This window comes from Daphnia pulicaria, chromosome 1 (assembly GCF_021234035.1).
Source record: "Daphnia pulicaria isolate SC F1-1A chromosome 1, SC_F0-13Bv2, whole genome shotgun sequence".
NCBI lineage: Eukaryota > Metazoa > Arthropoda > Branchiopoda > Diplostraca > Daphniidae > Daphnia > Daphnia pulicaria.
Window position 1 is genome coordinate 9,692,140 of NC_060913.1, and position 26,190 is coordinate 9,718,329.

The 26,190-nt window shown below is 39.4% G+C and overlaps 8 protein-coding genes across 10 annotated transcripts; 6 read left to right on the forward strand and 2 right to left on the reverse strand.

The window, feature by feature from the left end:
• Positions 1–2,341: 2,341 nt before the first annotated feature.
• On the forward strand, positions 2,342–5,860 carry LOC124335410 (mediator of RNA polymerase II transcription subunit 25-like). Its single transcript, XM_046789134.1, has 7 exons — positions 2,342–2,820; positions 3,732–3,916; positions 4,291–4,361; positions 4,417–5,173; positions 5,254–5,416; positions 5,491–5,676; positions 5,744–5,860. Exons 3-7 carry the CDS (start codon positions 4,346–4,348, stop codon positions 5,858–5,860), a joined length of 1,239 nt encoding a protein of 412 aa, XP_046645090.1. The 5' UTR covers positions 2,342–2,820; positions 3,732–3,916; positions 4,291–4,345.
• A 1,539-nt stretch (positions 5,861–7,399) lies between these two features.
• On the forward strand, positions 7,400–8,293 carry LOC124335568. Its single transcript, XM_046789147.1, has 4 exons — positions 7,400–7,411; positions 7,520–7,612; positions 7,687–8,124; positions 8,203–8,293. Exons 1-4 carry the CDS (start codon positions 7,400–7,402, stop codon positions 8,236–8,238), a joined length of 579 nt encoding a protein of 192 aa, XP_046645103.1. The 3' UTR covers positions 8,239–8,293.
• Positions 8,259–9,279, reverse strand: LOC124349571 (platelet-activating factor acetylhydrolase-like). The gene is made up of 5 exons (XM_046800297.1): positions 9,219–9,279; positions 9,017–9,120; positions 8,834–8,948; positions 8,599–8,761; positions 8,259–8,534 (listed from the first exon to the last, which is right to left on the reverse strand). Exons 2-5 carry the CDS (start codon positions 9,089–9,091, stop codon positions 8,441–8,443), a joined length of 447 nt encoding a protein of 148 aa, XP_046656253.1. The 5' UTR covers positions 9,092–9,120; positions 9,219–9,279; the 3' UTR covers positions 8,259–8,440.
• A 400-nt stretch (positions 9,280–9,679) lies between these two features.
• LOC124345811 (WD repeat-containing protein 43-like) lies at positions 9,680–12,671 on the forward strand. Its single transcript, XM_046798331.1, has 9 exons — positions 9,680–9,950; positions 10,314–10,579; positions 10,644–10,877; positions 10,944–11,111; positions 11,176–11,341; positions 11,405–11,758; positions 11,837–12,006; positions 12,078–12,313; positions 12,375–12,671. Exons 1-9 carry the CDS (start codon positions 9,759–9,761, stop codon positions 12,608–12,610), a joined length of 2,022 nt encoding a protein of 673 aa, XP_046654287.1. The 5' UTR covers positions 9,680–9,758; the 3' UTR covers positions 12,611–12,671.
• On the reverse strand, positions 12,670–14,514 carry LOC124348214 (zinc transporter 7-like). The gene is made up of 4 exons (XM_046798510.1): positions 13,870–14,514; positions 13,661–13,801; positions 13,071–13,594; positions 12,670–13,003 (listed from the first exon to the last, which is right to left on the reverse strand). The coding sequence occupies exons 1-4, from the start codon at positions 14,207–14,209 to the stop codon at positions 12,839–12,841; spliced, it is 1,170 nt and encodes a 389-aa protein (XP_046654466.1). The 5' UTR covers positions 14,210–14,514; the 3' UTR covers positions 12,670–12,838.
• Positions 14,515–14,838: 324 nt separating this feature from the next.
• Positions 14,839–15,640, forward strand: LOC124349743 (40S ribosomal protein S25-like). Its single transcript, XM_046800566.1, has 3 exons — positions 14,839–14,917; positions 15,181–15,354; positions 15,416–15,640. Exons 1-3 carry the CDS (start codon positions 14,915–14,917, stop codon positions 15,599–15,601), a joined length of 363 nt encoding a protein of 120 aa, XP_046656522.1. The 5' UTR covers positions 14,839–14,914; the 3' UTR covers positions 15,602–15,640.
• A 125-nt stretch (positions 15,641–15,765) lies between these two features.
• Positions 15,766–20,094, forward strand: LOC124344856 (kinesin-like protein KIF13B). Its single transcript, XM_046798253.1, has 11 exons — positions 15,766–15,979; positions 16,657–16,729; positions 16,790–16,921; positions 17,141–17,364; positions 17,433–17,548; positions 17,613–17,826; positions 17,889–17,989; positions 18,066–18,275; positions 18,339–18,424; positions 18,481–18,564; positions 18,632–20,094. Exons 1-11 carry the CDS (start codon positions 15,780–15,782, stop codon positions 19,895–19,897), a joined length of 2,706 nt encoding a protein of 901 aa, XP_046654209.1. The 5' UTR covers positions 15,766–15,779; the 3' UTR covers positions 19,898–20,094.
• Positions 20,095–20,421: 327 nt separating this feature from the next.
• LOC124344286 lies at positions 20,422–26,074 on the forward strand. Of its 3 annotated transcripts, none has more exons than XM_046797792.1 (9): positions 20,422–20,531; positions 20,597–20,838; positions 20,907–21,173; positions 21,239–22,768; positions 22,828–22,975; positions 23,038–23,271; positions 23,334–24,692; positions 24,753–25,193; positions 25,264–26,074. In XM_046797792.1, exons 2-9 carry the CDS (start codon positions 20,613–20,615, stop codon positions 25,688–25,690), a joined length of 4,632 nt encoding a protein of 1,543 aa, XP_046653748.1. In that variant the 5' UTR covers positions 20,422–20,531; positions 20,597–20,612; the 3' UTR covers positions 25,691–26,074. The 3 variants fall into 3 exon arrangements, with proteins under 3 accessions (XP_046653748.1, XP_046653758.1, XP_046653740.1); XM_046797802.1 differs by having other exon boundaries at positions 20,910–21,173; XM_046797784.1 differs by having other exon boundaries at positions 20,424–20,531; positions 20,904–21,173.
• The last annotated feature ends 116 nt before the right edge of the window (positions 26,075–26,190 follow it).

The following is a 26,190-nucleotide window of genomic DNA, read 5'->3' on the forward strand; positions in this document are numbered from 1 at the left end:
CAACAACAACCGAGAGTCGTATATTAAGACTGTGAAGATTTTAGTCTCTCTCTCCGATCCGCACCGACATTTTGTTTTGCTGCCCGAAGTCAGACCGAATGATGAACGGTTGGCGGGAAAAAAAACAGAAACGGAAAAAGGCGCACACTTAAAATTAATATAAGATATAACGTTCGAGATAATATGGATAGAGAAATTCAAATCCAGGAAAAAAAAGGGAGTCGGGAAAATAATAAGTTGCACACGGGTCTCCGGCTGTTGACGGGACGCCATGAATCACCAAAAGAAAAAGAAGAGAGGCCAGTTCACCTGATTTGTCGGGACTCTATAACCCCCAGTCGTCTGCCCGTTTTCACTTGACGTCGCTCTCCCAGCAGACAACAACCTTCCACTCGAAAATGAAAAAAATGATAGCTTATGGGAGCTGTACTAATAAGTTAAGGGCCTTTTTAAGAATTCGCTCCGCGCGATACACAATAACAGATTATTACATTGTTTGTTATGTCTACAGTTATACTGTTGACGACGACACTATCATGGTTTCAGTTCCTGTGCTTGTCACTTATGCTCTTCCTGGTAGTTCAAAACACTGTACAGTGTTTCAAACTGTTGTTATATTTCATTTTGTAAAATTAGATCCTGGGTCAAGCCAAGCGATTGTTGAAGACGACACTCTGATTGATTCAGTTCCTGTGCCTGTCACTTCTACTCTTCCTGGTATTTCAAAACACTATACAGTGTCTCAAACTGTTGTTATATTTTATGTTAGTAGTTGTTATAAGTTTCAAACTCGGAACTACAGCGCATTTAAATACAAAGTAATCTCAATTAACTTTCTTTGCTTCAATTTATTTTCATATTTTTGGTTATTTCATACAATTTTAATATAACATAAATCTACTTAGTCTAATAACAATCAAAATAGGATATTATAGGTTACAAAGTACACAAGCAATGTGCAATCGGACTTAGAGAATTTTCAAACCGTTGACAGCATTCAAAGGGGTTTTTAGCTCATAGTTCACCCAATTGTCCACCAGGCAGCGCTGATCAGGTGCGATCACTGGCTTTAGCCGAGATAGCCGATTCCAACCATAAGTTCCCCCACCATACTAATACACCATGCCTCGTGGCCAATCACGAATTTTCACGATTATTTAGTTACGCAACCAGATCGACATGACGGCCATCAAATGAACGGGATACTATTGCTCATTAGCTCAGATGAAAGCGAAACAATAAACAAGCCAATCGCCGGGCAAGAAAAAAGGGAGAAAATTTGAAATAAACGCCAAACAAAATGGCGGCTGCTTAGAGAAGGGGGTTGTTGTTGTTGCTCGGGGATTATTGCATCATAGCAGCAGCGCTTCTTTTTTTTTTTTTTTTTATCACGACGCCGACATACTCAACATAAACAAATATAATAAAAATCCGGCACAAGGATGAGACACAAATCGTTAAAAATATTCCAAAAAAGAATCTGTGAAACAACACACAGCTACCTAACTGTTTGGTTGGTCTCGCACCCCGTCAAGATGAAAACAAACAAGAGTTTCGGGAGTTGGAAACATAAGGGCGAAATTTGTTGCATGTTGACTACACAACAGACAAGACAAACAAAAGAACTTGACATATATAGGGAAGAAGAAGATGTTGTCTTTTGCCAGTGTGTGCGCGATGAATGGATATAGCTCTCTGCTCTACTCTCTTCGTTCAGATTGCAGTTGCCTCGACAACAGTTATGTGGGTTTATATTTACATCGACGAGAGAAAGAAAATAAGAAAAGATTTCCAACTGACCTGAACTGCTGGTTGTTTGTAGTATACGTGTTATTTGTCGTTGCCCGGAAGAGAAAAGAAGAAAAAATAGCCGCCCACTTTTGGGAGTCTTCCATCATCACGTGGTGAATTAGCCAACAGGAACGTGGTAGATTGTTCTGTTCTGCAGGGTAAAATAGAAATGTCTAATGTCTATACACCACCGATAATGCACGAGCGTATACGCATTTATTTTTCAACACTTGACGTAATCTTCTCACAGTTCGAGGGAGAATAAAACCAAAAAGAAAATAACATTCTCCAACTTTTCTCACACTGGCGACATTGTTGGAATTCTCAAGTGTCTTTCATACATCATTTCGCTCGCAGAGACTGAGAAACAATAAGCTGGCTTGCCAGATCTAATTATCTAATTACTCAACGTGGCCGCGCGCGTAAAACAAAAACGTCCTGGAACTTGTTCCATTTCCCTCTTTTTACCCACTGCCACTAGCCAACCACCACCACCAGTACCACGGCACAACCACCCCAACACGTATATATATGCCCACCCTCCTCGAGAGCAGCAGACTACATCCATGCCCCTTCATTTGCCGGTGCTCTCGTTGACGCTCAGTTCAGTCGGTGGCCAACTGTTCGGGTGTGGTGGACTTTATTTCTCTCTCTGCTCTCTGCTCTCCTCTGCCAGCCAGCCATTCCCTGCCTAGCTGCGTTCACTCTACGGAAATCAACTATCTCTATACCTGTATAACTGTAATTCAGCAGCGTGACGTCACTTTCGATTGTGCTCCCCTCCCCGAAATCCACCCCCAAAAGAAAATTTTGGTTTGCTCGCCCATCCTCCCCCAACACCGCCATTACAGTCCGAGACGCTCTGCCACATTTTCTTGTTGAAAATTTTTTGTCATCCAGTGACCCTGTCGTGTGTGTGTGTGTGGATTATTTCGTGGGTGCGAGAAAATTATCGACAAAAATCGACGGTGCGAGTCGGACAATTTTTTCGGGGTTGTAAAACCCTCTTCGTCAGCTGATCTCCATTTGGTAAAGTTTCCAAGTTTAATTGGTTCAAATTTTTCTAGGGGAAATTGAGACGCGTGTCAAACAAAAGAGGGTCGAATATCTTGAGGAGTGTGTGCAATTATAAATAATAATAATGAAATGAAATAGGTTAAGGGTAGGACACGTTCGATGGAAAGATTAGACGTCGCAGCAACGTGGTCGCTTCATTTCTTGTCTGGCAAAATTTTTTACGCAAGGGTTGACGTGCTCTATCTCGAATTGGACAAGAATTGAGAAAAAAAAATACTGGAAAAAAGCATTGTGTGTTTGTTTAATCTGCCATCGTAAAAATGGTGGGAAAAGGGATAGATTTGAAACTAGTCACGCACGTAAAACTTGGAAATGAAAAGAAGAGAATCATTCGATTCAGATGAGGACACCAACGTTTAGACAGCCGTGTCACCTGTTTATTTCTCAGCTGTGTCTATATGTATATTCAAGTATATAGAAAAGAAAAAAAAAGAAAGGTGTGCAGCTGCGGGATGCAAAAACTGGCCTCCCCCCCCCCCCCCCAACCGAAATTGTGTGACGCCGAGTTCCCCCCCCCCCCCCCCCCCTCCCGTTTGGTAATGGGAACAAGATTGAAATTATGATTAGACTTTGTCATCACGTCGAGTACCTTGAACTTTTTTTGTCAATGACTTTACTTTGTCGATTCATCTCGACGACACTTGACAGTGTTCCAAAATCTGTCAAAGGGACGAAAACCGTGTATGCGGGAAGCGATAATGATGGGCCACAGCCATTACCGCTCCTCCTCCTCCCATTGAGGGAGCCAATCTTGCTGCCTCCACTACCACCCCAATTGTTATTTTAACGTTTTGATGAGATTTCCGTGGCGTAGACGTATTAAATAATTGTCCCATTTTTTTGTTTTTAAATATTTTGCACAGGAGAGAGAACCGAAAAATTTCCAGTGATTTTTGTTCGCGGGAGTATGCCGAGCTCTGGATTGATGCAATTAAGCAACGGCAGCGGCAATAGCAACGGAGTCGTCGTAATCAGCAACAACAACAGGATAGACGGTACTCTTAGCCAGAGTATGGATTCAGTCAACCCGGTAGCCGCCGAAGAAGAGGTGAGATATACCTGTCATCGCGTCTTGTTTTGTTTCTCGGCAAATTTCTCGGTGGGGGTCGCCGACCTCCGTCACAGCCGACTGATTTTCTAGTTGACTGCCTTTATTCTGGGGAAACAGATTCTTTTGTTTCTCCTTTTTCTTTTTATTAACCCAACTAAGTCTTAACTAACTTAACCTAACTATTAACCTAGTTTTTCTTTTTATATGCAAATCAAACGTTGATTTTTTCTCTTTTTTATGTTACGAGTTGGGGCGTGTCGCAATCATTTCCTCCCCAACTCTGTTGGTGGTAGTTGACGTCAAGTTGACGCCCCCAACTTGTAGCTGATTGGCCTACGTACTGAATGAATTTTTTCATTATCATATTGCAGGGCGTTTTTGGATTCTGATTGAAACAACTCTGAATTTTCAAAACAGTGTCTACAAATGGATGTCCCACGTAGTAAGTCGTGATTTCTTTATTTTAAACGCTAAAATCTAATTTGATTTTAAATTAGTTCAGATCAAAGAAGAAAAAGAGAAGGATGATGGTTTTATTTCATTAAAGGACATTGAAATATGTAATAGACTAATAGTGAAACCGGAGATACATGAAAACGAAAGAAAAACGGAAAAAAAACAAGAAGCGAAGGAAAATCGGGAAAAACCAGAAGTGAAAGAACCGAGAAGAATAGCTGATAAGAAATATCGGGAAAAACCAGAAGTGAAAGAACCGAGAAGAATAGCTGATAAGAAATATCGGGAAAAACCAGAAGTGAAAGAACAGAGAAGAATAGCTGATAAGAAATATCGGGAAAAACCAGAAGTGAAAGAACAGAAAAGAATAGCTAATAAGAAAAATCGGGAAAAACCAGAAGTGAAAGAACAGAGAAGAATAGCTAAAAAGAAATATCGGGAAAAACCAGAAGTGAAAGAACAGAGAAGAATAGCTAAAAAGAAATATCGGGAAAAACCAGAAGTGAAAGAACAGAGAAGAATAGCTGATAAGAAAAATCGGGAAAAACAAGAAGCGAAAGAAAATATGCAAGAGCAACATCAACTTCAGCAGATTAATGTTCCTGTAGCAGCTGTACCTGAAATAATCCAACAACAAGCTGCTCCTGTGGCTGGTGCTGCTCCAGCAAATCCTGCTCGCGAAAGACAAGTTATTTGGCAGGGTGTCCTAGAGTGGCAGGAGAAGACTCGTGATCCGCAAATACTTCGTCATGTCCCTTGTCAGGTTTCGGCAACCGTCACCAACGGCGAGAGCGAAGTGTCAGTTTACTTCTTTCTCATCTCTTTTTCTGTTTTTTTTTTTTTATCTTAAATTTATGTATTTGTTTGTGCCTAAACAGGAAAGCAGAACACTGGCCGCAAAAGCTTCTAATGCAGCTAATACCTAAAACATTAATAAGTCATTTCGGCTTCGCTCACTTCCGGAATGCGCGTTCTGTAATGTTCCATCCTCAGGAATGTGAGGCACTAGAATCTCTAGCTCAAATGATGTCAACTGGATACGTAAGCTTACTGACTCTTTACTCAATTCTGCAATTGTATGACGCATCGATTAAAAAAATTTTGGTTATGTCTAGGCTGGTTGTGTGTACTTCAAAGATGTGGTTAATCCTAATTCTAGTGAGATTGAAGTGTTGCTGCTTTACAGTCTGTTTTACAGTCCAGACAAGGAAGCGTACATTGGCTTTATACCTAACGATCAAGCAGCTTTTCTCGACCAGTTTCAGAAGTTTATAATACAGCAGAAAAGCAAACAAGTACAGGTAAAAGTTAATAAGGTTATCATTTTACAATTTTATCCGCAAAATTGTCTATTCATTGACTACCTAGCAGCCACCTGGTCCCGGACAAGCAGGTCAAAATCCAAATATTCCCAAACAAGGTGGGCAAAACTTAATGGTAATTCACTTTGCTAAATCTAAATTTAAGACGAAATACCGTTGCTAGATCTCTTTTTGAAATTTGCATTAATATCGCTAATTACATTTAATCCTTTTAAATCCATTTACTTAAATATCATTCAAGCCAAACGAAAATATTTTAAATATTTTTATTCCATGAGAATTGATCTAACTCTTAATTTAATTTTTTCAGGTCGAAAATCGTCGCGTGCAATTTCGTGACCTAAATATATAACGGCAGGGTCAGGGAAGAGCAAATGAGAGATAGCAAATCAACAACTGTTCAAATAAATAAATATTTCTTTAAATATTGAATGGCCTCTTGAATATTTGTGTATCAGGGTGTGTACACATGGTCTTATCATTTGAAAAATCGTTCTTCATATAATGAATTGAAACTGTGACAGCACTAGAGAAATTTTATTGCATAGCATATATGACATAACCAATGGCGGTTCTCAGTGGCCTTTCAATCGAGCGCAATGTTTACAAAATACGAAGCATATTCTTCGTTGCAAGGAAACTTTCGTCAAAAGTTCAGACTTCAAAAAATAGTTTCCTGTATTGTCAGGAATTAGTAAGGTAAACATTTGAAATTACTCGTTCGTCGAGTAAGTAAAATCAAACTTTTATCACATGCCGGTGTTTTATTTTTACAGGAAGCACGATTATGAAAATTTTCTAGCAGCTCTTCTTTTGCCACCAGCTTCACGCCAATCTACGATCGCTGTGAGAGCTTTCAATGTTTCTTTAGCTCAAGTTCAGGATCAAGTCTCGCAAGGTACAATTGGCCAAATGAGAATGAAATTCTGGTCAGAAACATAAGAAGCCGTGTATCAAAACACACCACCAGCACAGCTAGTTGCTTTGCAGCTTTATGAAGCTATATCCAACGTCATAATCTCTCCAAAAGGTGGCTGCAAAGGTTGATCTCCAGTAGAGAAAATCACTTGTCTTCCAAAGCTTTTCAATCTCTTTCTAAAGTAGAGGATTATGCAGAACATTCGGTTTCGTCTGTCCTGTACCTTACATTGGAGTCTCTCAATTTTAGAAAAGTTGATAGTAATCATGCTGCTAGTCACATTGGAAGAGCTCAAGGACTAGTCACACTTATGAGAGCAATCCCATATAATTCATAAAGGCAACAAGTGTATGTGCCTCTTGATCTTCTTGTTCAACACAAAGTTTCTCAAAATGATTTCCTAAGAGGTTCTGATGACAAGAAAGTGAAAGACTTGATCTTTGATGTAGCTAGTACAGATAATGCCCATATTCAAAAGGTAAAGTCATGCTTTATTTGTTTAAATTCGTTTCATTTAAAAAACGTCTTTTCTTATCAGGCAAGAACCATTATCCCAAAAGTACCGTCTGAAGCGAAGATTGCGCTAATGCCTTTAATCTGTGTGGATTCGTATTTAGATCAACTAAGGGCAGCGGATTTTAATGTCTTTGATCCAAAATTATCGCAGCGGAACAATCTGCTCCCTTGGAAACTATGGTGGAATAAGTTTAGGGGAAAAATTTAGTATTTCAATTACATTTATTTATGTTTCATCTAAGACATCAGCCACCTTGTTATGCATTTATGCTACTTCTTGTTCCTCTTCTTCTTGGACATTTCTTCGCAACCTTAGCCCGTCATCCCACTCTTGGCTGTTGGCAGACTCCATTTTTCAGATATTCTGGAATTATTTAGGTTGGTTAGTTAGTTGGCAGCAAAGACGGACGGTTGTCCGTCATTCAAATAAGCGACAATTTGTCGACAGTAACCAAAAACGATAAAGTAGCGCTCACCTCGGTATGATAAGTTATAGCTGGAAGAAAATTTAAGTCTATATTAAGTCCTATAATCCAATCCACTGTTACACACAGTTACTGGAACGAGAAATCCGAAGAGAAAAGAATTTGGAACAGCGGACTAAAGACAGCAAGAGTAAACAAGGACCCAAAACTTCCATTTTCCACCTTGCGATTGCAACAGTGACCCAAGCGGCCAAGTTGCTACGCAAGGCTCATTGGGCGTTCAGAAACCTCCGTCTCCCATGTCCCATCACCTCGCTATCTAAAAAAATGTTTGATAGCTTGAAGGAGACACTCCAGGCACTTAATATTAATCAAGAGAATACAAGCGGCAAAGAAGTTAACGAAAGATCGGTCATTGAACCTTCGGCTGATATGTTGCCAGCCACTGATAAAACCGGAAGCCAAATCAACGTATCTGTCTCTCACGCTGCTCCAGTGGCGCCATTCGTTGATCAGACTCTGCAATCTTCCGAAGAGGCTTTCTTTGAAATTGAAACCATTGATCAGGTATAATATTTGAGTTATTTCGTTATGATATCAGAAAATGTCATGTACAACTTTATTTGTTTTTAAATATGATCACAGGAAATACTTTCCCGTGGAATAGAAGAAAAACAATGAGTAGACGAATAACTAGTATGTATGAATCACCAATGATTTTATTAATCCGATCCGCAATCAATAAATATTTCCATTATTCAAATGTTCGTTTTTTTGGGAGAAGGGGGTATAATTAAGAGAGGTGTTGATAAAGAGTGTTACAAGCAAGTAAATAAAAGTTGTAGGGGAATTAGAAGTAAAAAGCGGTAAAAAGTCATTGCATTCACAAGTCATTTCCAGGGATCCAGCTTTCGACTAAACCTCCTTTACTATTTTGTTCCGTTTCGAGACTATAAGTCATGCAAGCGGAGCCATCCCTATAAAATTTAAGATTTAGTGGAGAATGTCATTATTTAAAACAAATTTGTTTAAAGTAAGTACCTGTGTTCAATAGCTGCCACTATAAACCCATGGGATGATATGTCTGAGCAGAAAGTTGAGTAGGCAGTACGGCACGCAGTAAGACCATGAGAAAATACAATTACAGGAAATCTTTGTTCATTGCATAGCTCAGCATCTAACGCTATAGGAATGTATGAATTTCCTGGCTCACATACATCACAATTAGTTGACTTTAACCTTCTGTTAAAAACAGGTACTTCATTTCGCTACACACCAAAGGCCCAGGATATCAGCTTCTTGCCAAAGAAAGGAATCATTCCTAGTACTATGGTGTAATCTTCTACGTATTTTGGGTGGAGGAGCCAGCTTGCCCAACGGGAAGAATGTTCCTTTGGAGAAAAGAGGTAAATAGATTAACCACAAAAGTTCAGCAGCAATTTGAGAAAAGGTCGCTTACATATATATCTTTTATTTGACTAGGATAGTATACTCGAAGAAAGCAACCATCTTCCTTGCTAGGTCCACCAGTCATTAAGTTGGTGCAGCCAACAACATACTTCCCTTTATAATCAATAACAACAAAGTAAGTTGATTACATTTACAAAACACAATTCACCAGCAATTAACTCTTCTCTGACTTTTGGAAAAAACAAACTGACAAGCAGACAACAGACAAGCAGACAACGCGAAACTGTTGATGAAATTTCCAGGTGCGATTCTTAAACCTGCAATGGTGGGGGGGTAGCTCTGACGATATGTTGCCGATTGACCCTATTTTGATTATTTTTTGCTATCATAATTACGTGTTATTTATATTTATATCTACTGTTCAGCATTAATAAAAATTTATTTCACAATTCATAGGTTGTAGTTATAATCACTGGATTTATTCATTGCAAGTTAAAAAGTTGGTTCCTAATTCATCATTAACAAGCTGTTGTTTTAACACTATTTCAACGTAATTAGATTAAATTCACCATATTAATTCTCATTTATTTATCCCGTTGAGGAATTTTAGTCTAGCTGGAATATTTACAAGATTTAAAAAATAAATGGGTCGAGAAATCAGTGTGAAATACAGCGTTGTTTGAGATTCAAAAGAATTACAACCACTTTACATTCTTAGTGCACTAGTGAAATTACATTTGTCGACATCGATTGTATTTCCACGTGCTGCTGTGGAAAGAAAATTTGATGTAATGGCGGCTCGCACCTCAGAAACTGCGTTTTCCCCAAATGGACAATACTTTGCTAATGTAAGCACCGACAGCCGATTAAAAATATGGGAGTGTGAATCCGGAAGACCAAAGCAGGAATTTACCCCCGCGTCGCACTTATCAGCCGCTTGCACGTGTCTCGTTTGGGCACCCCCTACCAAACAGCCGGAACAGGTAAAATTTTTCGTTGTTATTAGTTATATGTAATAAATGTAATCATTAGTCAACTTCTTGCAGTTTTAACTGCAGATCATCTGATAATGTTTTGGGGACATCAGTCACTGGACTTGCTTGTGTCATTGTCACTCGCAGAAATCTAACTCCAGAAATTGTGAAGCCATCTTTAGTAATTAAAGCTCATGACATTTACATATATTACTGATAAGACTAATTGAGTTCTGGTTTGATTATTCAAATTTTAAAGTGTTGTTAGTTATCTTTATACTAATAGTACTAGGTAGATACAATTGCCTCGTCCCTGTGTATGTACCACGAACAGTTGTATGGCTTGAATAACAATTGTTTATTCTTTTACAGATTGTGAACCAGAAGAAAAAGAAACGTAAATCAAATGGAGAAGAGAGATCTGGGGTGGCTGGGAGTGATATTATTGCTCTTGGTACAGCCTCAGGAAATATTCTTCTATATAGTCTCAATAGAGCAGAATTGGTACAACAGTTGAAGGGAGGCCACACAGGGAAAATACGCTCTTTGTGTTTTAATAGTGACGGCTCGTCTCTTTTCAGCGCTGCATCGGACCAAAAAATCGTTGAATGGGATCCGGTGGAAGGTGTTATGAAAAGGTCTTGACAGTTCAGAATGTGATAAAAAAAGTTCCCATTATTAATGTGGTATATTTTGTTTTAGTCATTGGAAAGTGGAAAAAATCCACGTTTCCCGAATTTGTATGCTGCAAGATGATTGCACTCTTGTAATAGCTGGCCGTTCAATTCAATGTTGGAATGTAGAAAGCCGCTCGATTGTAGCCACATTCACCGGCCACACAACAGAAATTACTCATCTGCTACCCGTGTATTTACCAGGCACAAAAGTTGGATACTTTCTAAGCGCTGCTGATGGAGACCGTTGTATCAGTGCATGGTTAGTGTTTGTAATAAAAACGGAATAATTCAGCATTTACAGTTGCAAGCATTACTAATATTGCAGGAGATTCGTCGGGGAAGAGAAAAACGGGCAGTCTCAGGCGTCGTTTACTTTGCAAGATGATCCGTATAATTTTACCGTTTCAAAACCTGTTTCTGACAAGGATCCAGTCGTTTTGGCGGCAGTGACGCTCACGGGGATCCTTCACATCTTTGAGCATCATTTAAATGGGTATAATTTGTTTGTTACATTTGTGTTAAATATGGATTCATTGATTTGTTTTGTAATTTACTAGACGGTCAAAGAAGCCTTTGCAACCAGTTGTTAAGATCCATATTGGAAGTGATGTAGTTGGTACCGCAAGTCCACTTCCCGTTTTATCTGCATATTCGTGTGGTGATGCAGATGGAAACTGTATCATTGTATACGGGTCGCTTGTTCGACCTGGATTTGAAAAGATGGTAGGTTTTATCTATTTAAAATTGCTGGTGTACATAGTAATTATTATTCGATATGTGTAACAGTGTTACCGATCCCAAGAAGGAATGGCTTATATTGTTCGAAGAGATCCAGCTTCTCTGGATAATTCTAAATTTGATACTACGTCATCGGCTTTGAAATTGAAAACTCCCATATTGCCAGCTGATGTTAAAACCTTAGCTCCAGAGTACATGGTGCCAATGGCAGCGTCCGCTGAGGTCGGAGGTGTTGTTGCAGGAAGAAAGCGGAGAACGCAAAATTCGGAGTCAAGTTCTGGTCCGGTTTCGGCAAAAGATTCTCTTCCGATGGAACAGAGGCTTTCAGCTTTGAATCTTACCAAGACCGTCGATGCCGTTGCCCCTCCACAGGCCGATAACATGGCCCAACTTCTTCTTCAGGTTTGTTGAAACACCAGTAAAATAAAACCTCTTGCATTGCTTCGCATCATCTTAACCTCTTCTTCGTCATTTTTATAGGGGCTACACAGTAGGGATCCAAAAATTTTACAGAGTGTGTTGGATCGCGGTGATGTTCACATCATCGGCAACACGATCCGGCGAATTCCAGTACAGGCCGTTTTGCCACTTATCCTAGAACTGACGCGTATGATGCAATTCAGAGGGCATCCCAATTATTCTTATGCAAAGTACGTATATTTGTCGTGTGTTCCTAGATAAATGGCTGCTCTTACTATTCTTTATTGTTTCCCGTTGACAGGTGGTTGCGATCTTTGTTGGAACATCACGCTGGATATTTGACATCGTGTCCTGATTTGGCGTCGGTTATGACGCCACTCTTAGCTTTGATGACTGCCCGCACTTCGCTCTTCCCTAAGCTTTCGCAGTTACGTGGTAGACTGCATCTAATGTTGGGAGAATTGGAACATCGAAGCGATAAACAAGATTCTACAACTACTGAACTACCAGCTACAGCTCTTCTTGTGTACAGAGAAGGTATAAAATTAGAAATATCGACTCAATGTCTATCAATACTGACGACTTAATACTTTCCCAGAATCGTCCGACGAAGCAAGTGAAGAAGGAGATTGGCCACTACAATCTGGGTCTGAATCAGAAGATCAATGGGATGAATTATCTGATTATGGCGAAAGTATGGACGTGAACGAAGTGAAAGGTGACAGTGATCAAGAATCTGACGATGAAGACAATAATGAGGAAATCGACGAAGAAGTGGAAGAAGCTTCAGATAACGACATTGAAAGCGTTGTAGAAAATGGGTTGTCAGATTGATTTAATTTCAGTTCCCCATGGATTCATGAAAATTACAAATGAAGTTAATTTTCGAAATGTATCTACGCAAAATTTTTTTATTCATTCCAAAAAAACTTTTACTTAACAATTTGCGTCTTGTCGATTCCTTTGTCGACCACAAGACGGTCAATCATATGTACAGCACAACATTGAATCAACAAAAGAGCTTATTTGGAAATCCAAGCTTGCACATCGTCAACATGGGAATCAGTGATTAGTAAAGTCGAGATGGACATGCAGCTCTTTTACGCCAATCGCCTGGAATATCTGTTGAGTACGGTGTGTAACATACCGCGCATCAGCTTCAGGTTTCAACTCAAGCTTTAGTGCTCCAACATACTTTTCGGAACAAAGTGTCCAGAAATGCGGCTCCTTTAGATAAAAAAAAATAATGTTGATGGGTGAGACTGGTAAGTAAAGCTGTAAATCTGAATATTACCTGGACGGAACGAACTCCTTCTAAACGGGCGACTTGTTGGTAACACTGGGGTAAACGTCGGTCGAGTTCTTTTGGCTGGCGCTGCATCAAGATAGCCAGCGATTCTTTAATTAGTCCCAGAACACTGAGTGCGATCATAATAGCGATGAACATGGAACAAATAGGATCCGCAATCATCCAACCAAATGCGTGCATAAGGATGGCCGAAATGATTACTCCCACGCTTCCAAGCGCATCTGCAAGAATATGCAAGAAAACTCCGTCCATAATAATGGAGCGTTTGCTCGAGTCGCCATGCGAATGTCCGTGGGCTTCGTGACTATGGCCATGTCCAGCAGCGTGAGAATGCCCGTGTCCACCGCTGTGCGAATGACCGTGATGATCTCCATTGAAATGACTGGCGTCGCCAAGATGATTGTACGAGTTACTAATTTTCACGCTCATTGGTTCTTCATCATGAGAATGGGAATGGTTGTGTCCTCCTCCGCCGCCATGGCTATGCCCGTGATGGAATGCAAAAATACCTGCAGACGTATACTATATTGTTCAACAAGTTTTTAAGTGCAACTGACTGTTTTTCTTTTACTTACCAATCAAGTTGACTAAGAAACCCAGGATAGAAACAACAAGAAGTCTCTCATGTTTGACTTCTGGGGGCTCAATTGCTCTCTCAACAGCTTCAGAGAAGATAAAGAATGAGATGAACAGCAAAAACAGTCCATTCACAAATCCTGAAATATATAATCAATGTGTTAATATAATGTGTTAGAAATAAATATTAATAGTAAGTAATGCTTACCACCCAAAACTTCTGCTCTTTCATAACCATATGTGTAGTGTTCATTAGCCTTCCACTGAATAATGACGCTGGCTGCAAGGCCAGCAAGAAGGCCAGTGCAGTCAAAAAACATATGAAATGAATCGGAAATCAAGCCAAGACTATTGGTCCATATCCCATAAAACAATTCAACAAAAGCAAAGGAAAAGTTAAGCATCAGAAAAAGAAGCAAGTTTCGGGAAGTTTTGTCCTTTAAGATTTTTTTAATCCAGCCTAAAGCAGAACTAGTAAATCGAGAAATGCGACCCGAACCCTGGACAGACCCCATTTTACTAAAATCTTTTTGAGTTGTTGGTAACATTATGACAACTGCAGCTTAATTTAATCGGAAGAATCAAAAGGTAACTTCAACTGACAGGTGAGAATAAAGTTTGACAGGTCCTCGTTAAACCTTGGTTAAAAGTATCGCACACAGTTCAAGATTCACAACCGATGAAACAAAGGGCCTAGTTTGTTTGTTTTCTATTAGAAAAAAGGCATCGCGGAAAAGTTTAACAGTTTTGGGGGGTTTTAACTGTTAAGGAAAGATTGACTTCAAACGACGAAGTCTTTCGGCCTCAGATCCACGTCATTGGACGATTGCCCGGTGTGCTCTAAATTCTCAATGCGGCAACACTGATGAACAATTGTAATGATAATTACAAAAAGAAACTATTAAAAGATAATTTACATTAAACTCACATATTTTTATTCAAAATTATTTTAAAAAAAATATGCATACAGCAAGAAGATTTAAGAACAATTATAAAACATAAATGAAAAAGTGTCAAAATGTTTTTTTGTTACAATTGGTTAATTAAGGTGCACATAAATTAATTGAATGGTATTTAAATTATAAAACATTTTTATTGAGGAGTATAGTTCATATTTCAATGGTTTTTTTCTGTTTTTTTTTTCATTATTATTACAAAATTAGTTTCATCACTTTGCCGCTAGTACGTCGACGTTGTTAAATTCGGCACCACAGCGGAAACCTTCTCTCTCATTGTAAAGAAGCATCTTCGCCATGGTAAGTGAACGTTCTTGATATTGTTCGGGAATTATCAATTCCAACTATGTAATCTTACGATAAGTTTAATAATTTGGAGGTGTAAAACCATTCTTGCAAATTTTGTCATAGAAAATTTCAAAGATCTTTATGAAGTAACTGAGTGTTGTGGGGTAGTTGTGTTGCCTTGGAAGTTCCGGCCGCATGGGCGAAGCCATTGATTGCATTGGAGGCAGTATAGCCATAGTAGACTCAATACTTAACTTCTTTAAATGTCTATTTAGGCTCCCAAAAAGGACGCGAAGTCGAAGGCGGCTCCCTCAAAGTCGGCGCCAGCCAAAAAGAAGGAGGGAGGAGGTGGTAAGGCCAAGAAGAAGAAGTGGTCCAAGGGAAAAACCCGTGACAAGTTGAACAACCTTATTCTCTTTGATCAGGCTACGTATGACAAGCTGTACAAGGTAATGATTAGTAACTTGACATGTTAATTCAAATTCTAATGTTTGTTATTCTTATTTTTAGGAAGTACCAGCCTACAAGCTGATCACACCTGCAGTTGTGTCTGAAAGACTGAAGATCCGAGGATCTCTGGCTCGCAAGGCTTTGATTGAATTGCAGCAGAAGGGATTGATCAAGCAGGTGGTGAAACACAGCGCCCAATTGATCTACACCCGAACCACCAAGACTGAAGATGCTGTGGTTGCATGAATTGTGTATTAGATTCCAATATACAGTTCACACACCCAATTTATTGCATTGTCATTTACTTTACCCTCAAACATTCACACAATTAGTAACAGGCATATCTTTATTGTAAGTTTATTCTAGTTAAATTTAAATTCTAGTTGATGAGCAGAAAGCTAGGCAGACAGGGGAGGGTGAGCGAATGGGTACGAGCGTTGCAGCTGGAGCTGTCAGTTGGCAAGAGACAGGGAAGCTGAGAAGAAGTGTCTTGACTGGTTCTTATCGCTTTGGCAGAGTTGGTGTTTATTTTCACGCTGAAACCAGTTATCGTGAATTTCTAATTTATTGGAATACCATGTCTAACATTAAAGTTGCCTTAAGAATTCGCCCACTTACGCTAAGGTAAACAAAACTATTGATTTAAAAACATGATCCTAACCATTTATCTCGTGATTCTGTTGATAACGCCAAGTTCTCTGTCTGGTATTAACATCATTTACGTTCCAGCTTGATCATTTTCGGTATGCTGCGTGTTCGGATTTGTGACGGTTTAAACTTTTTTTTAATGACTGCTTAGGCATCTCGTTCTTCCAAAATCTTGTTAAAATTGTTAACTTATTGTAGTTGAGGTAATTGGTTAATTATTATGACAGGGAACGGTGATAAATATCAGCAGGACATCGAAAACGACATTTCTTTTAATGTGTAAGTCGGGGCTTGTGCTGCTTATATTTTTATCGAAAGAACATTGGCCATGGAGAATTCCAGTGGTAAAGTAAAATAACTCCAGGGAAAAGAGTAGGAAAATGGCTATTTTACAATGCAGTAGTAGCTATAAATAGACATCGGTATTCCAGTACAGTCGTTAGACTCTCCCCCCAAACAGACTAGTTTAAAAAGGAGGAATCCCTTCAAGCGACCGTGGGGATATAGTATATAGAATAAGATAAGAATAAACAATTTCTTCCTCTTGAAGGGTGCTCCTATTTTCCTAAAGTCGAGCTGGCCGAATAGACCGGATGAGCCGCTCTTTGTTTATTCGCTCTTGGTTGATTATTTACTTTGCTGTTTCCTTTCAGAGAGTCGACATCTGAAGATCCGTTAGCTGTACAAGTGGACGCCAACAACGTTGTTCACTTGCACAATTCAGGGGTATACATGATGTCAAATGAAATAATGCGAAAAACTAACTATATTGTTTATCAATTTCAGACATCGAAGACTAGTGCTGCCGAATATGGATACGATGACATTAGTAAAAAATCGCGCCAGTTTGCCTTTGACTATTGTTTTCCAGCCACCGATGGCTCTTGTCCTTCTGCCAATATCGCCAATCAAGAAAAGGTATTTTAATCAATAAACCAATATTCGGTGGCAATAGAGCTAGGCAATCTCTATGGATGTGGGTTAAATTGCGCTATCATGCTGGTAAGATACAATGCGGGTAAAATTCGATCGACATAATATGAGATTGAAACTTCTGATTCGAATGTTCCCTAATTTAAGTTTACCCTAATTCCAAAAATACTAGCATAGTTTAATAATGTGAATTTATTTGGATAGGTGTTTGAAGTGCTGGGAAAGCCGGTGCTAGACTCCTTGTTCGAAGGTTACAATGCGTGCGTGCTAGCTTACGGACAGAGCGGTACGGGTAAAACGTACACGATGTTGGGAACTCCATCAGAACCTGGGTTAGCGCCAAGACTATGCGCCGCTATCTTTGATCGAAAGACGACTGAAGATAATTGCCATAACTCTCACGAATCGTCTTTTCGTATTGATGTCAGGTGAGGGTTCAAGTTAAATAAGTAAATTATTAGATTTCTTGATTTTTGTTAATATTCTGTTATTACAGTTTCATGGAGATTTATAATGAAAAAGTCCGTGATCTTTTGGAAGAAAAATCCTCAACTCAAAATACTGTCCAATTAAAGGTTCGTGAACATCCCAAATCCGGACCTTATGTTCAAGGTATGACATCATTTATTTTTCTAACGATAGTAAACTATTACAAATAATGTTGTGTGCGCGATAGGTTTGAGTCGTCACGCAGTGAATGACGCTGCGACGGCCTTAAAGCTTCTGAATGAAGGAATTCAACGCCGGAGTTCAGCTGCTACATATAAAAACGGTCATTCTTCACGCTCACATGCCGTTTTCACTGTACAGTGTACAGCAGCTTGTGTTGTTAATGATGGATTACCTCGTGAAACAGTCGCCAAACTTCATTTGGTCGATCTGGCTGGAAGGTGCGTTATGTGCTGTATTTATTGTCATCAAGAGTTATTTTATGATTCTTCCCGATTTTTAGTGAACGAGCAAATCACGATCTTGTCAGCCGTCTCCGACTTAAAGAAGGTTCACTCATTAACAAATCTTTGGCCAGTTTAGGCAACGTCATCAATGCATTAGGTAGCATTCGTTCCTATCACTATTTTCCCCAAGATTCCTCCTATTGTTCATTAATATTAATTTCTTTGTGTTTCAGCCGAGAAATCTTCTGTAAGCATGGGTAGTATTAGTTCTCTCAACATCAGCAGCTCGTCCACTTCCAGTAGCAATACCACATCCGCTCAAACGACACCTTTAACATCACCCCGTCGATCACGGACACCTTTTATCCCTTACCGCGATTCAGTATTAACATGGATTCTGAAGGATTCTTTAGGTGGAAATTCCAAAACTTTCGTAGTGGCAGGTATTTTGTGCGTATTCTTTTGTTATCAATATTCACTTATGGTCACATTAAATTCCTTTGCAGCCATCTCTCCATCAGCTCGCGCATTTAAGGAGACTTTAAATACGCTTCGATTCGCCCAGAGGGCTAAACATATCGTCAATCAACCAGTAATAACCTGCATGAAAACTATAAATTTTCATTCATTAATTTATTGGTTATTTAGGTGGTGAACGAGGAAGCAAGTGTTAAATTGATTCGCCATTTAAAAGAAGAAGTATCACGCTTAAGAGCCTTGTTTTCTCAGTCGGTTTGTAACTTTTTTGTATAATTTAAGCGGTTTAGACCAGCGTATAACAGCATATCTTGTTAAACAGGTTGAATTCAGTCATCCGGATTACAATTCCGGATCGATTCGTTCTGAAAATATGGATTTGATGAGGGTTAACCATTCCAAGGCTTGTGCGTTAACCGAAGACTGGTTACAAAAGTGGCGCTGTCGTGAAACCGATGAATCCGCAGACGTTATTACTCACACTACACCACCAAGATCTATTGAAGTAGGTGTTCAAGCATCATTCCCCATCGTCATGGACGATCCCGCGGATTTGATTCCCGTTAAAGAAGCTAAACCGGCGAATCGGTCGCAAACGGAAGATGCAACAAGTTTGCTAGGAAATTCATTCACCGTTACCGACAGTGAATCCAATTGTTGGAGCGACGATAGCCTGGATGGTTCCTATCCCACTGAAGTTCAACAGAAGAAATTCATTGCAAATTCTTCAATTCCATTGCCCATATCACAAGAAACCACCGATCAGACGATAAAGCCTGATTTTAAAATTGGAGATAATTTTTTCCCTCCTTGGTCTGGATCCCATCACCAGCCAGGACGACCGCCAACGCCAACTAGTAAAAAAAGGATCAGTCCACGGAAAGTGTTTAAACCAAGACCAGATGTCAGAACTATTTTCAATGGGGAATTTCAACACGAAGAAATGTGTTCCTCTCTTCTATCTACACCTGCCATTATTTTCGATCCACTTTCTGATGGTACTTGTGGAAAACAAACATATTTGGATAGTGGTTGCCATTCCCCTAGGAAATGTTCCATGGAATTGCCTTATAATCATTTGCAGTCCAGCTTGGATAACAAAGATTCGATGATTAAATTCCATCCCGAAATCGACAACATGATAAACGGTTCGTATCACTATGAATCATGTACAAAGCCACACTTTGCTAATAATCGAAATGTCCCGCCTAAACTTACACCCGAACGTAATTTAACTCCTAGCGTTTGCAAAGCCACTTGCTGCTGCCTTATACGACATCATTGCTCCCATTGCATTTTTCAAAAACCTGATTTTGTAGTTCAGGCATCTCATCAGCATAATAGCCATTGCCAACATAACAGAAGACGTAGCCATCATACTCATTCGACGATAACTTTAGAACCACACTCATTTGAAGCTATCATACGGGCGGAATTGCTAGCTATTCGCCGCAGAATGGTTGCTCGAACAGCCAGCCCGAAAGTCGCTATATCCCTACCTTATTTGAGTGAATGGAAATCTAATTCGTTTCCGAAAACATTTGATTTAAACAGTCAAGATAATTTGCCAGGCGAGGTTTGGGTTTAATATACGAAATATGTGACCGTGTTAACACCTTAACACAGCAATAGGTTTTTTTTATCAGCGTCTTTATTATGTGTTTTATTTATTAAATTATTTCCACGGACGACTCTGTAGTCGGTAACTCGGTACGTTTTTTGTTTTTTATTTTGGAATGCAGTTGATTTATTCAACCATGCCTTAAATTGAAGCAATTGCAGCAGTACAAACATGGCTGCAAAACAATGTTCGATTTCGTTGTATTTGTAAATCAGGATTTTAAGAAAAATCAAAATTACAAAATAAATAAAAACCTGATAAAAATAACTATGAAACTGGCAATGCATTTTGATTTCCTGTTTATGGATATTTTTTTTTAACCTGTTTTTTTATTATTATCAATTATAAAAGCTAAAGAAAGTATGTAATAAAGTAAAAAAAATCGTTAAATAAGGTAAGGATTATGGAAATTTACAAAATTGAGAATGACAATATTTTATTTCAATGTTCACTGTTCTGTTTGCGATCCGGCATTGTCGCGGTTCCAAGGCCAAATAATTATCTTCAGTTTTACTCAGCGAGATCCAAACTTTTTCAAACGTTGATTCAGTCGACATCAGTCCTAACATTAGCATGCGGTGCTGAACCACGTGAGAATAAGGTAAGCCCGTGAGGATATTGTATGAAATCTATTTGCAAGTTTCTTAATGGCTGTGCTACTATTAGTCTTATAATCTAGAGAATGGAAAGTCAAGTTAATGAAGCAGGTGTACTCGATGATATGGAAATTGTCGTCAAATGTGAAAAGCACGTTATCGATGAGGTTACAGCAACGAGTGTTTGCAATGAAGTTCCTGCACAAAAATCTCAACAAGATGTGATAGTAGATTGTAGCCCTAATTCTGAAGAAGAGGATGAAAACTCCATGCTTCTAGAAATAGAATCATCAAAATCTCAGGCTTCTGAAGGTAATTTTAATTTCTTAAATTCTTAACTTGATACTTAATCTAAAGGAACTCTTGTTAACTTGTAGTAGCAGCTGGTGAAGGATGTGTTTTGCAATTGGAGTCAAATCACGAAAATGAAGATGTAATTGTCGAGCAAGAGAACAAGACGGATCATCATGAAACCATTGAAAACGCTGCCAAAAGTTGTACCCCACACTGTACCACATCTACATCAGGGGAAAATGTGACATCTGACCAATTACAGAATACTGTTGAATTTGTTCAACTATTGGAGGCAGACTTGATTCCCCCAAAAGAAAACCAGATTTCAAAGCAACTCACTCAAGAAATACAAGGTAATTATGCGTATACTAGTTCAAAAAAGAAAACCTAATAACTATTCTTCTTCTTTCACCTTAAGTTCCACCTTTACAGGTTGCAGAAGCTTGTGAGAAAAAAGCTCTGGCGCACGAAGGAACTCTTGATGCAGTGAAAGATAAAGAAAGTAGCTGTTTGGAAAAAATCTTAACTAAGAACCCAAGTGAGCTGTCAGTTAATGAAGAGTTTAATGGAGCAGAAACTACAAAAGAAAATCACCATGATGATAAAATCTCAGTTGAAGAATCCGATGCTGTTGTGTTGGAAACCACTGCAAGTATTCAAGAAGTTAATATGGAAAACATAGCAAATTCAAATCTTGAACCTGTTGATGAGGATCCAATCTCGAGGAGGTTCACATTACTCAAGAAACGAGTTGATAGAAGTCTTACCCTCTGCTCTAAAAGCCTGGTTGAAGACTTCCTCTCTGTTAAAAAATTCTTTGAAGAAATAGATCAACAAGAAACTCTACTTCAAGAAATGGCATCCCAAGCTGACCTCCTGAAGTCAATACTAGAATCTGCAGAACAGTTACCAGAAGAACTGAAAGTTAGTGTTCTTGACCACTTGGAGGCATGCTTTAACGTAGGTCATTGGCTGGAGAAATCAGTAAAAACGAAGCAACTTGCTGAGTGCAGGCAATTGTTGAACAAAGTCTATGTTTCGCTGAAATATAGTGGGATCTCTAAAGTAAAAACCATCATCGAGCAGCATTCGCAAGGCACGTCGAAATCACCAATGTTAGAACTTTCACGAGAAGATGTGCAAGAGGTTTCATGTGATCCGTTTCTCGTCACCGTCACACACATCGTTGATCCGGGAGAGTTTTATATTGTCCGATTTTGCGATAAAGCAAGACTGGACAGAATCCTTTCAGATCTCAGAGACAACGCATCTTCTTATCCGACTCCATCAGAAATTACTCCCGGCATCGTGTATACCGTTTGCAACAGTGGTCTCAATTGGTTTCGTGGCTCTTGTGGAAAACAGTGTGGAAGCCAGGTAATTGGGGATCATCCTCCCGAAATCCTTTACGAATTTTTCATGATTGATCAAGGGCATCACGAAAAGATCCCTGCTTCGTCTATTCGCATTCTACCTCAAGAGCTTTCGAATTGTCCTCCATTCGCCCATGAATGCACTCTAAATCAAAATTTTCAGGGTGCTCCTTGGAGTATTCAAGCAACCACTCTTTTCAAGCAGATGACAAGGCAATCCCTAATGAATATGAAGGTTTTCAGTCAACACGGAGGAGTTCTAGAAGTTGATCTTGCCCAGCTAATCAGCTTTGGGGAAGCAGCAAACATCGTTTCTGTTAGAGACGCTTTGTTTTTCTCACATCGGCCATCGTCTACTGAACCACCGAAAAAGAAATTCAAGCAGAAATTTGCTGTTGAAGAACTCGATCATTCCAAACAATTTTCTGTTATCGTGACTGCAGCAGAATCCCCCAGTAACATCTATTTTCAAGTGGTGGACGAACAATGTACTGAATATCGACAAATGAAACAGGAATTACAGACTGAGATGGAAAATGCCAGCACGCCTTTTAGTTTTTCACAAATTCAAAAAGGTTAGAATATTTTCTCCAATCATTTGTTGTTAAAATTTTAATCTTTAATAAAATATTAGGTTGTATTTGTGCTGCCAAATATCGTGGACTATGGTATCGATGTATGATCGAAGATATCTATCAACACAACAGGGTGCTTATTTTCTACGTGGATACAGGACACCGTCTAAGGGGAAACTTTTCCGATTGTTTCAACCTACCGGAAAGGTATAGTGATATATTTTTTTTAACTCGTAAGATACCAAGTATTTGATTACCTGTTACAAAAGGTTTTTCCATCTGCCTGCTCAAGCAATACGTTGCAAGCTTGATGGCATCATTTGCAAGAATCCGCGGGCACCAATGGTTTACCAAAATCGGCGTAATCCAATGGTCAAATGGTCACAGGAATCGATAGAAATGGTACACAGTTACCGTGACTTGCGTGGAGTCGTCATTGTAGAGCATTGGATGCACGGTGACGTAGGGCGCCTGAACCACGAACTGACTGCCTGTGTCGTTTTGTAAGTATCACAGTGGTTTTGATTAAATAGTACATGACAATGATCGATATTTTAAATCTTAGATATAAAGACGGCGAGAATTCAAGCCTCAATTTCTGTCTGTCCCACAACGATTATGTCGCCACCAGCAAGAACCAATCCCATCCAGAACATGCCACCATCAGATCGAGTCTCGCTGCGCAAAGACGAATTTCTCAGTCTACGTCCATTAATTCGGTCGGTAGCGGGTCATGTGTTCCGTCAACAGACGTCTCTATTGCATCTCCGATCCCTTCTGAGATGAGCACTCTTTCGCAGCCTTTAATCTGCACATCCGATCCGATCTCTACCGACCCCATTTCGATTGAAACTGATGTCCAAGTATCTCGAGGGGAAAAAAAAGGACAGCGCGATTTCTACCAACACGAAGACGGCGAATCAAACCAATTAGCCAATGCCCCTTCATGTAGCTTCGATCATCTGTCATCTACTGACCAACAAAGTGTCGGAGACCCTTTATCTGCTGGCAACGTAACTGAGTTGCTACCTTCTGTTAATTCCGCGACTAATGCTCAAGAATCCATTGCATGTGACGTTTCTTCGTCAACGCAACTGCCAGTTTCAGACTCAGAGGCCAAGGCAATTTTAGTTAACGAAGCAGCTAACGGAAGCAATATTGAAGCGTGTATTCCGAATTCGTGGAAACACTTCAAATTCCAGTTTGGAAAGGCATCGACATCTCAATCAAGGAAGAATGAATCGCTTAATACGCCAGTGGACAAACCTCTTCTTGAAGATTTCCGTCGTGTTTCTAATCCAGGAGTCGGTCCACTACCACTTGCTCAAGACACGTTAACTGATCTCACTTCAAAAATGACCATGCAGTCCTCAGCGGTACATCCTACCATTTTGGCAACTACTTCCAATCAGCGGGATAAAAGAAATGCTAACACGACAGAAACAAATCCAGATGGTGCTTCGTCCGTTAAATGCATTAATGACGCTGATATTATGAGTACTCAAGGAACGCAGCCAGATTGTGAAACTTCAATCAAGGTCTCCTTTGTTTGGATCGACTCTCCTGACGCCATCTTTTTTCGCACGGCAGATATGCAGAGTCAATTCCAAGATCTGCGTTGTAAATTTAAGAAACACTACGGAGGACGCAAGAAACGTTCCCAAGGGGACTTTGATATTGGTTATCGTTGCGCCGTCAAGGCAGATAAATTGTGGTGGCGCGCTGAGGTTGTGTGCGTGGAAAATTTTCCTTCATGTAAAGTCTCTTTAGTTGACACTGGATATCAACGCACAGTTAACGCGAGAGACATTTACCCTTTGACAAATGAATTCGACGAAATCCAACGCCTAATACTAATGTGTTCGTTGTGTGATGTCTATTCTGGGACTAGCGATGGAAAGTGGAAAGATGAAACCATCAACTAGTACGTTTGATTTTAGAAATATTTTATTGTAAATTATATAACATTTTCTTTTTCCAATAGTATTCGTGACCGACTTATGGGATCTGAAGTAATTCATATTTTAAAACGAGGTCCAGAGTCGAAATGTTCGCCCCTTCCAATAATGTGTTTGTACGAATACGATGTGGAAGCCGGGGCATTACAAAGTCCAGGCGTGACACGGATCAACCTTAACGAAGAGCTCGTTGAAATGAGATTAGCTTTTCACTCTTCCAAACCTTCGCCAGTTCAAAAACTTGTTGCTAAAATTCCGACATGGAAATTGCCGGAATCACCAAAGCTTGACTCAACATTTTGGGGGTTGGTGACGTGGGTCAATTTGGAAGCAGAGATCTTCTTGCATGATGTGAAATTTACAGAAAAATTGAATGAGATTTCCAAATGGCTAAACGATGCCTACATGGATACAGAGCCTTCACTTGCCGATCTTAACTGCAGTCCAGGAGATCTCTGCATAGCAAGGTATGGGAGAAAGAAAACTATATATGATTACATTCCCTGCTTATCATTTTACGTATTTTTTTATATCTAGATACGAAGTTGACAAACAATGGTGCCGCGGTATCATAAAAAGGATTGTTCAACCCGGAATTGTGGAGGTGTTTTTTGTCGATTATGGCACATTGGATGCGGTAGACTGTCGTTACATTCGACTGAAAATCATGCTTGAAGAAGTTCCCGTTACTGCAATAAGCTGCAAACTTTTCAACGTTCGACCTTTAGCTAACACCGATGGAAAATTGGAGTGGCCAGAGGAAATGCTTAACAAAGTTCATCAAGAGATTGTGGAAAGAGAATTTCGAATTAACGTCAAAGGCAGAGGCCGCCCACTGCCAATCGTGATGTTGACCGACAGACAGCAGTCGTATTCGGATCTATTAGTTCAACGAAATTGGGCGGAGAACATCGATCCAAGTTTAAAAAGTAGAAAAAAAAAGAAGCAAGGAAAGAAGAAGTAAATGAAAAATGTAGTTCAATTCCTGTACTACTCATGTTTTTTCTTTTTTTTTTTTGTTTATCATTTCTCATCCAGCTGGATTATCTCTCACTTTCAGTTTAACAAATTTCTGTGATCAAGAAGACAGAAGGAAATTCTGGTCTGGTTTTATGTTTGTTTTGTTTAATGCAAGAGCACATTACTAATTATTGGCTCTTTTTGGAAATTTGTTTTTGGAGAAGTTAGGAAATTGAAGTCGAGCTTTTTTCCCGTTAATATGGTTAGACACCCTAGCTCTCCGTCAAACCAAGATCCTTCTCCAGTTTAAACTTTTTTGTGTTGACATTGATGTAATCAAATGTATTCAAATGTTTTGAACCAAGATAATACAACTTTTTTCATATAATTTTCTGTTGAAAAGGTGATTACTGTTATCTTCATTTATAATAAGACTTATTAGCTGTCTACTATTCAAATTGTTGGTTTTTCGGTTTTTCCATGTCCTTGTTTTTCCAATGGAAT

Excerpts from the sequence above, each read along its gene's own strand:
- LOC124335410 (XM_046789134.1), top strand. Across the intron at positions 5,174-5,253 it reads ACCAACGGCGAGAGCGAAGT|GAAAGCAGAACACTGGCCGC; the intron begins GTCAGTTTACTT and ends GTGCCTAAACAG. Across the intron at positions 5,417-5,490 it reads AAATGATGTCAACTGGATAC|GCTGGTTGTGTGTACTTCAA; the intron begins GTAAGCTTACTG and ends GGTTATGTCTAG.
- LOC124335568 (XM_046789147.1), top strand. Across the intron at positions 7,613-7,686 it reads ATAAAGTAGCGCTCACCTCG|TTACTGGAACGAGAAATCCG; the intron begins GTATGATAAGTT and ends TGTTACACACAG. Across the intron at positions 8,125-8,202 it reads AAATTGAAACCATTGATCAG|GAAATACTTTCCCGTGGAAT; the intron begins GTATAATATTTG and ends ATATGATCACAG.
- LOC124349571 (XM_046800297.1), bottom strand. The coding sequence starts at position 9,091 with ATGACTGGTGGACCTAGCAAGGAAGATGGTTGCTTTCTTCGAGTATAC. Across the intron at positions 8,949-9,016 it reads GTCAAATAAAAGATATATAT|GAACATTCTTCCCGTTGGGC; the intron begins GTAAGCGACCTT and ends TTTTCTCCAAAG. Across the intron at positions 8,535-8,598 it reads GTGGCAGCTATTGAACACAG|GGATGGCTCCGCTTGCATGA; the intron begins GTACTTACTTTA and ends TAAATTTTATAG.
- LOC124345811 (XM_046798331.1), top strand. The coding sequence starts at position 9,759 with ATGGCGGCTCGCACCTCAGAAACTGCGTTTTCCCCAAATGGACAATAC. Across the intron at positions 9,951-10,313 it reads CTACCAAACAGCCGGAACAG|ATTGTGAACCAGAAGAAAAA; the intron begins GTAAAATTTTTC and ends ATTCTTTTACAG. Across the intron at positions 11,759-11,836 it reads TGGCCCAACTTCTTCTTCAG|GGGCTACACAGTAGGGATCC; the intron begins GTTTGTTGAAAC and ends TCATTTTTATAG.
- LOC124348214 (XM_046798510.1), bottom strand. The coding sequence starts at position 14,209 with ATGTTACCAACAACTCAAAAAGATTTTAGTAAAATGGGGTCTGTCCAG. Across the intron at positions 13,802-13,869 it reads AAGAGCAGAAGTTTTGGGTG|GATTTGTGAATGGACTGTTT; the intron begins GTAAGCATTACT and ends TATATATTTCAG. Across the intron at positions 13,595-13,660 it reads TTTCTTAGTCAACTTGATTG|GTATTTTTGCATTCCATCAC; the intron begins GTAAGTAAAAGA and ends ATACGTCTGCAG.
- LOC124349743 (XM_046800566.1), top strand. Across the intron at positions 15,355-15,415 it reads CGTATGACAAGCTGTACAAG|GAAGTACCAGCCTACAAGCT; the intron begins GTAATGATTAGT and ends TCTTATTTTTAG.
- LOC124344856 (XM_046798253.1), top strand. The coding sequence starts at position 15,780 with ATGGGTACGAGCGTTGCAGCTGGAGCTGTCAGTTGGCAAGAGACAGGG. Across the intron at positions 15,980-16,656 it reads ATTCGCCCACTTACGCTAAG|AGAGTCGACATCTGAAGATC; the intron begins GTAAACAAAACT and ends GTTTCCTTTCAG. Across the intron at positions 17,549-17,612 it reads ATCCGGACCTTATGTTCAAG|GTTTGAGTCGTCACGCAGTG; the intron begins GTATGACATCAT and ends TGTGCGCGATAG.
- LOC124344286 (XM_046797784.1), top strand. The coding sequence starts at position 20,613 with ATGGAAAGTCAAGTTAATGAAGCAGGTGTACTCGATGATATGGAAATT. Across the intron at positions 22,769-22,827 it reads TTTTTCACAAATTCAAAAAG|GTTGTATTTGTGCTGCCAAA; the intron begins GTTAGAATATTT and ends ATAAAATATTAG. Across the intron at positions 23,272-23,333 it reads CTGACTGCCTGTGTCGTTTT|ATATAAAGACGGCGAGAATT; the intron begins GTAAGTATCACA and ends TTTAAATCTTAG.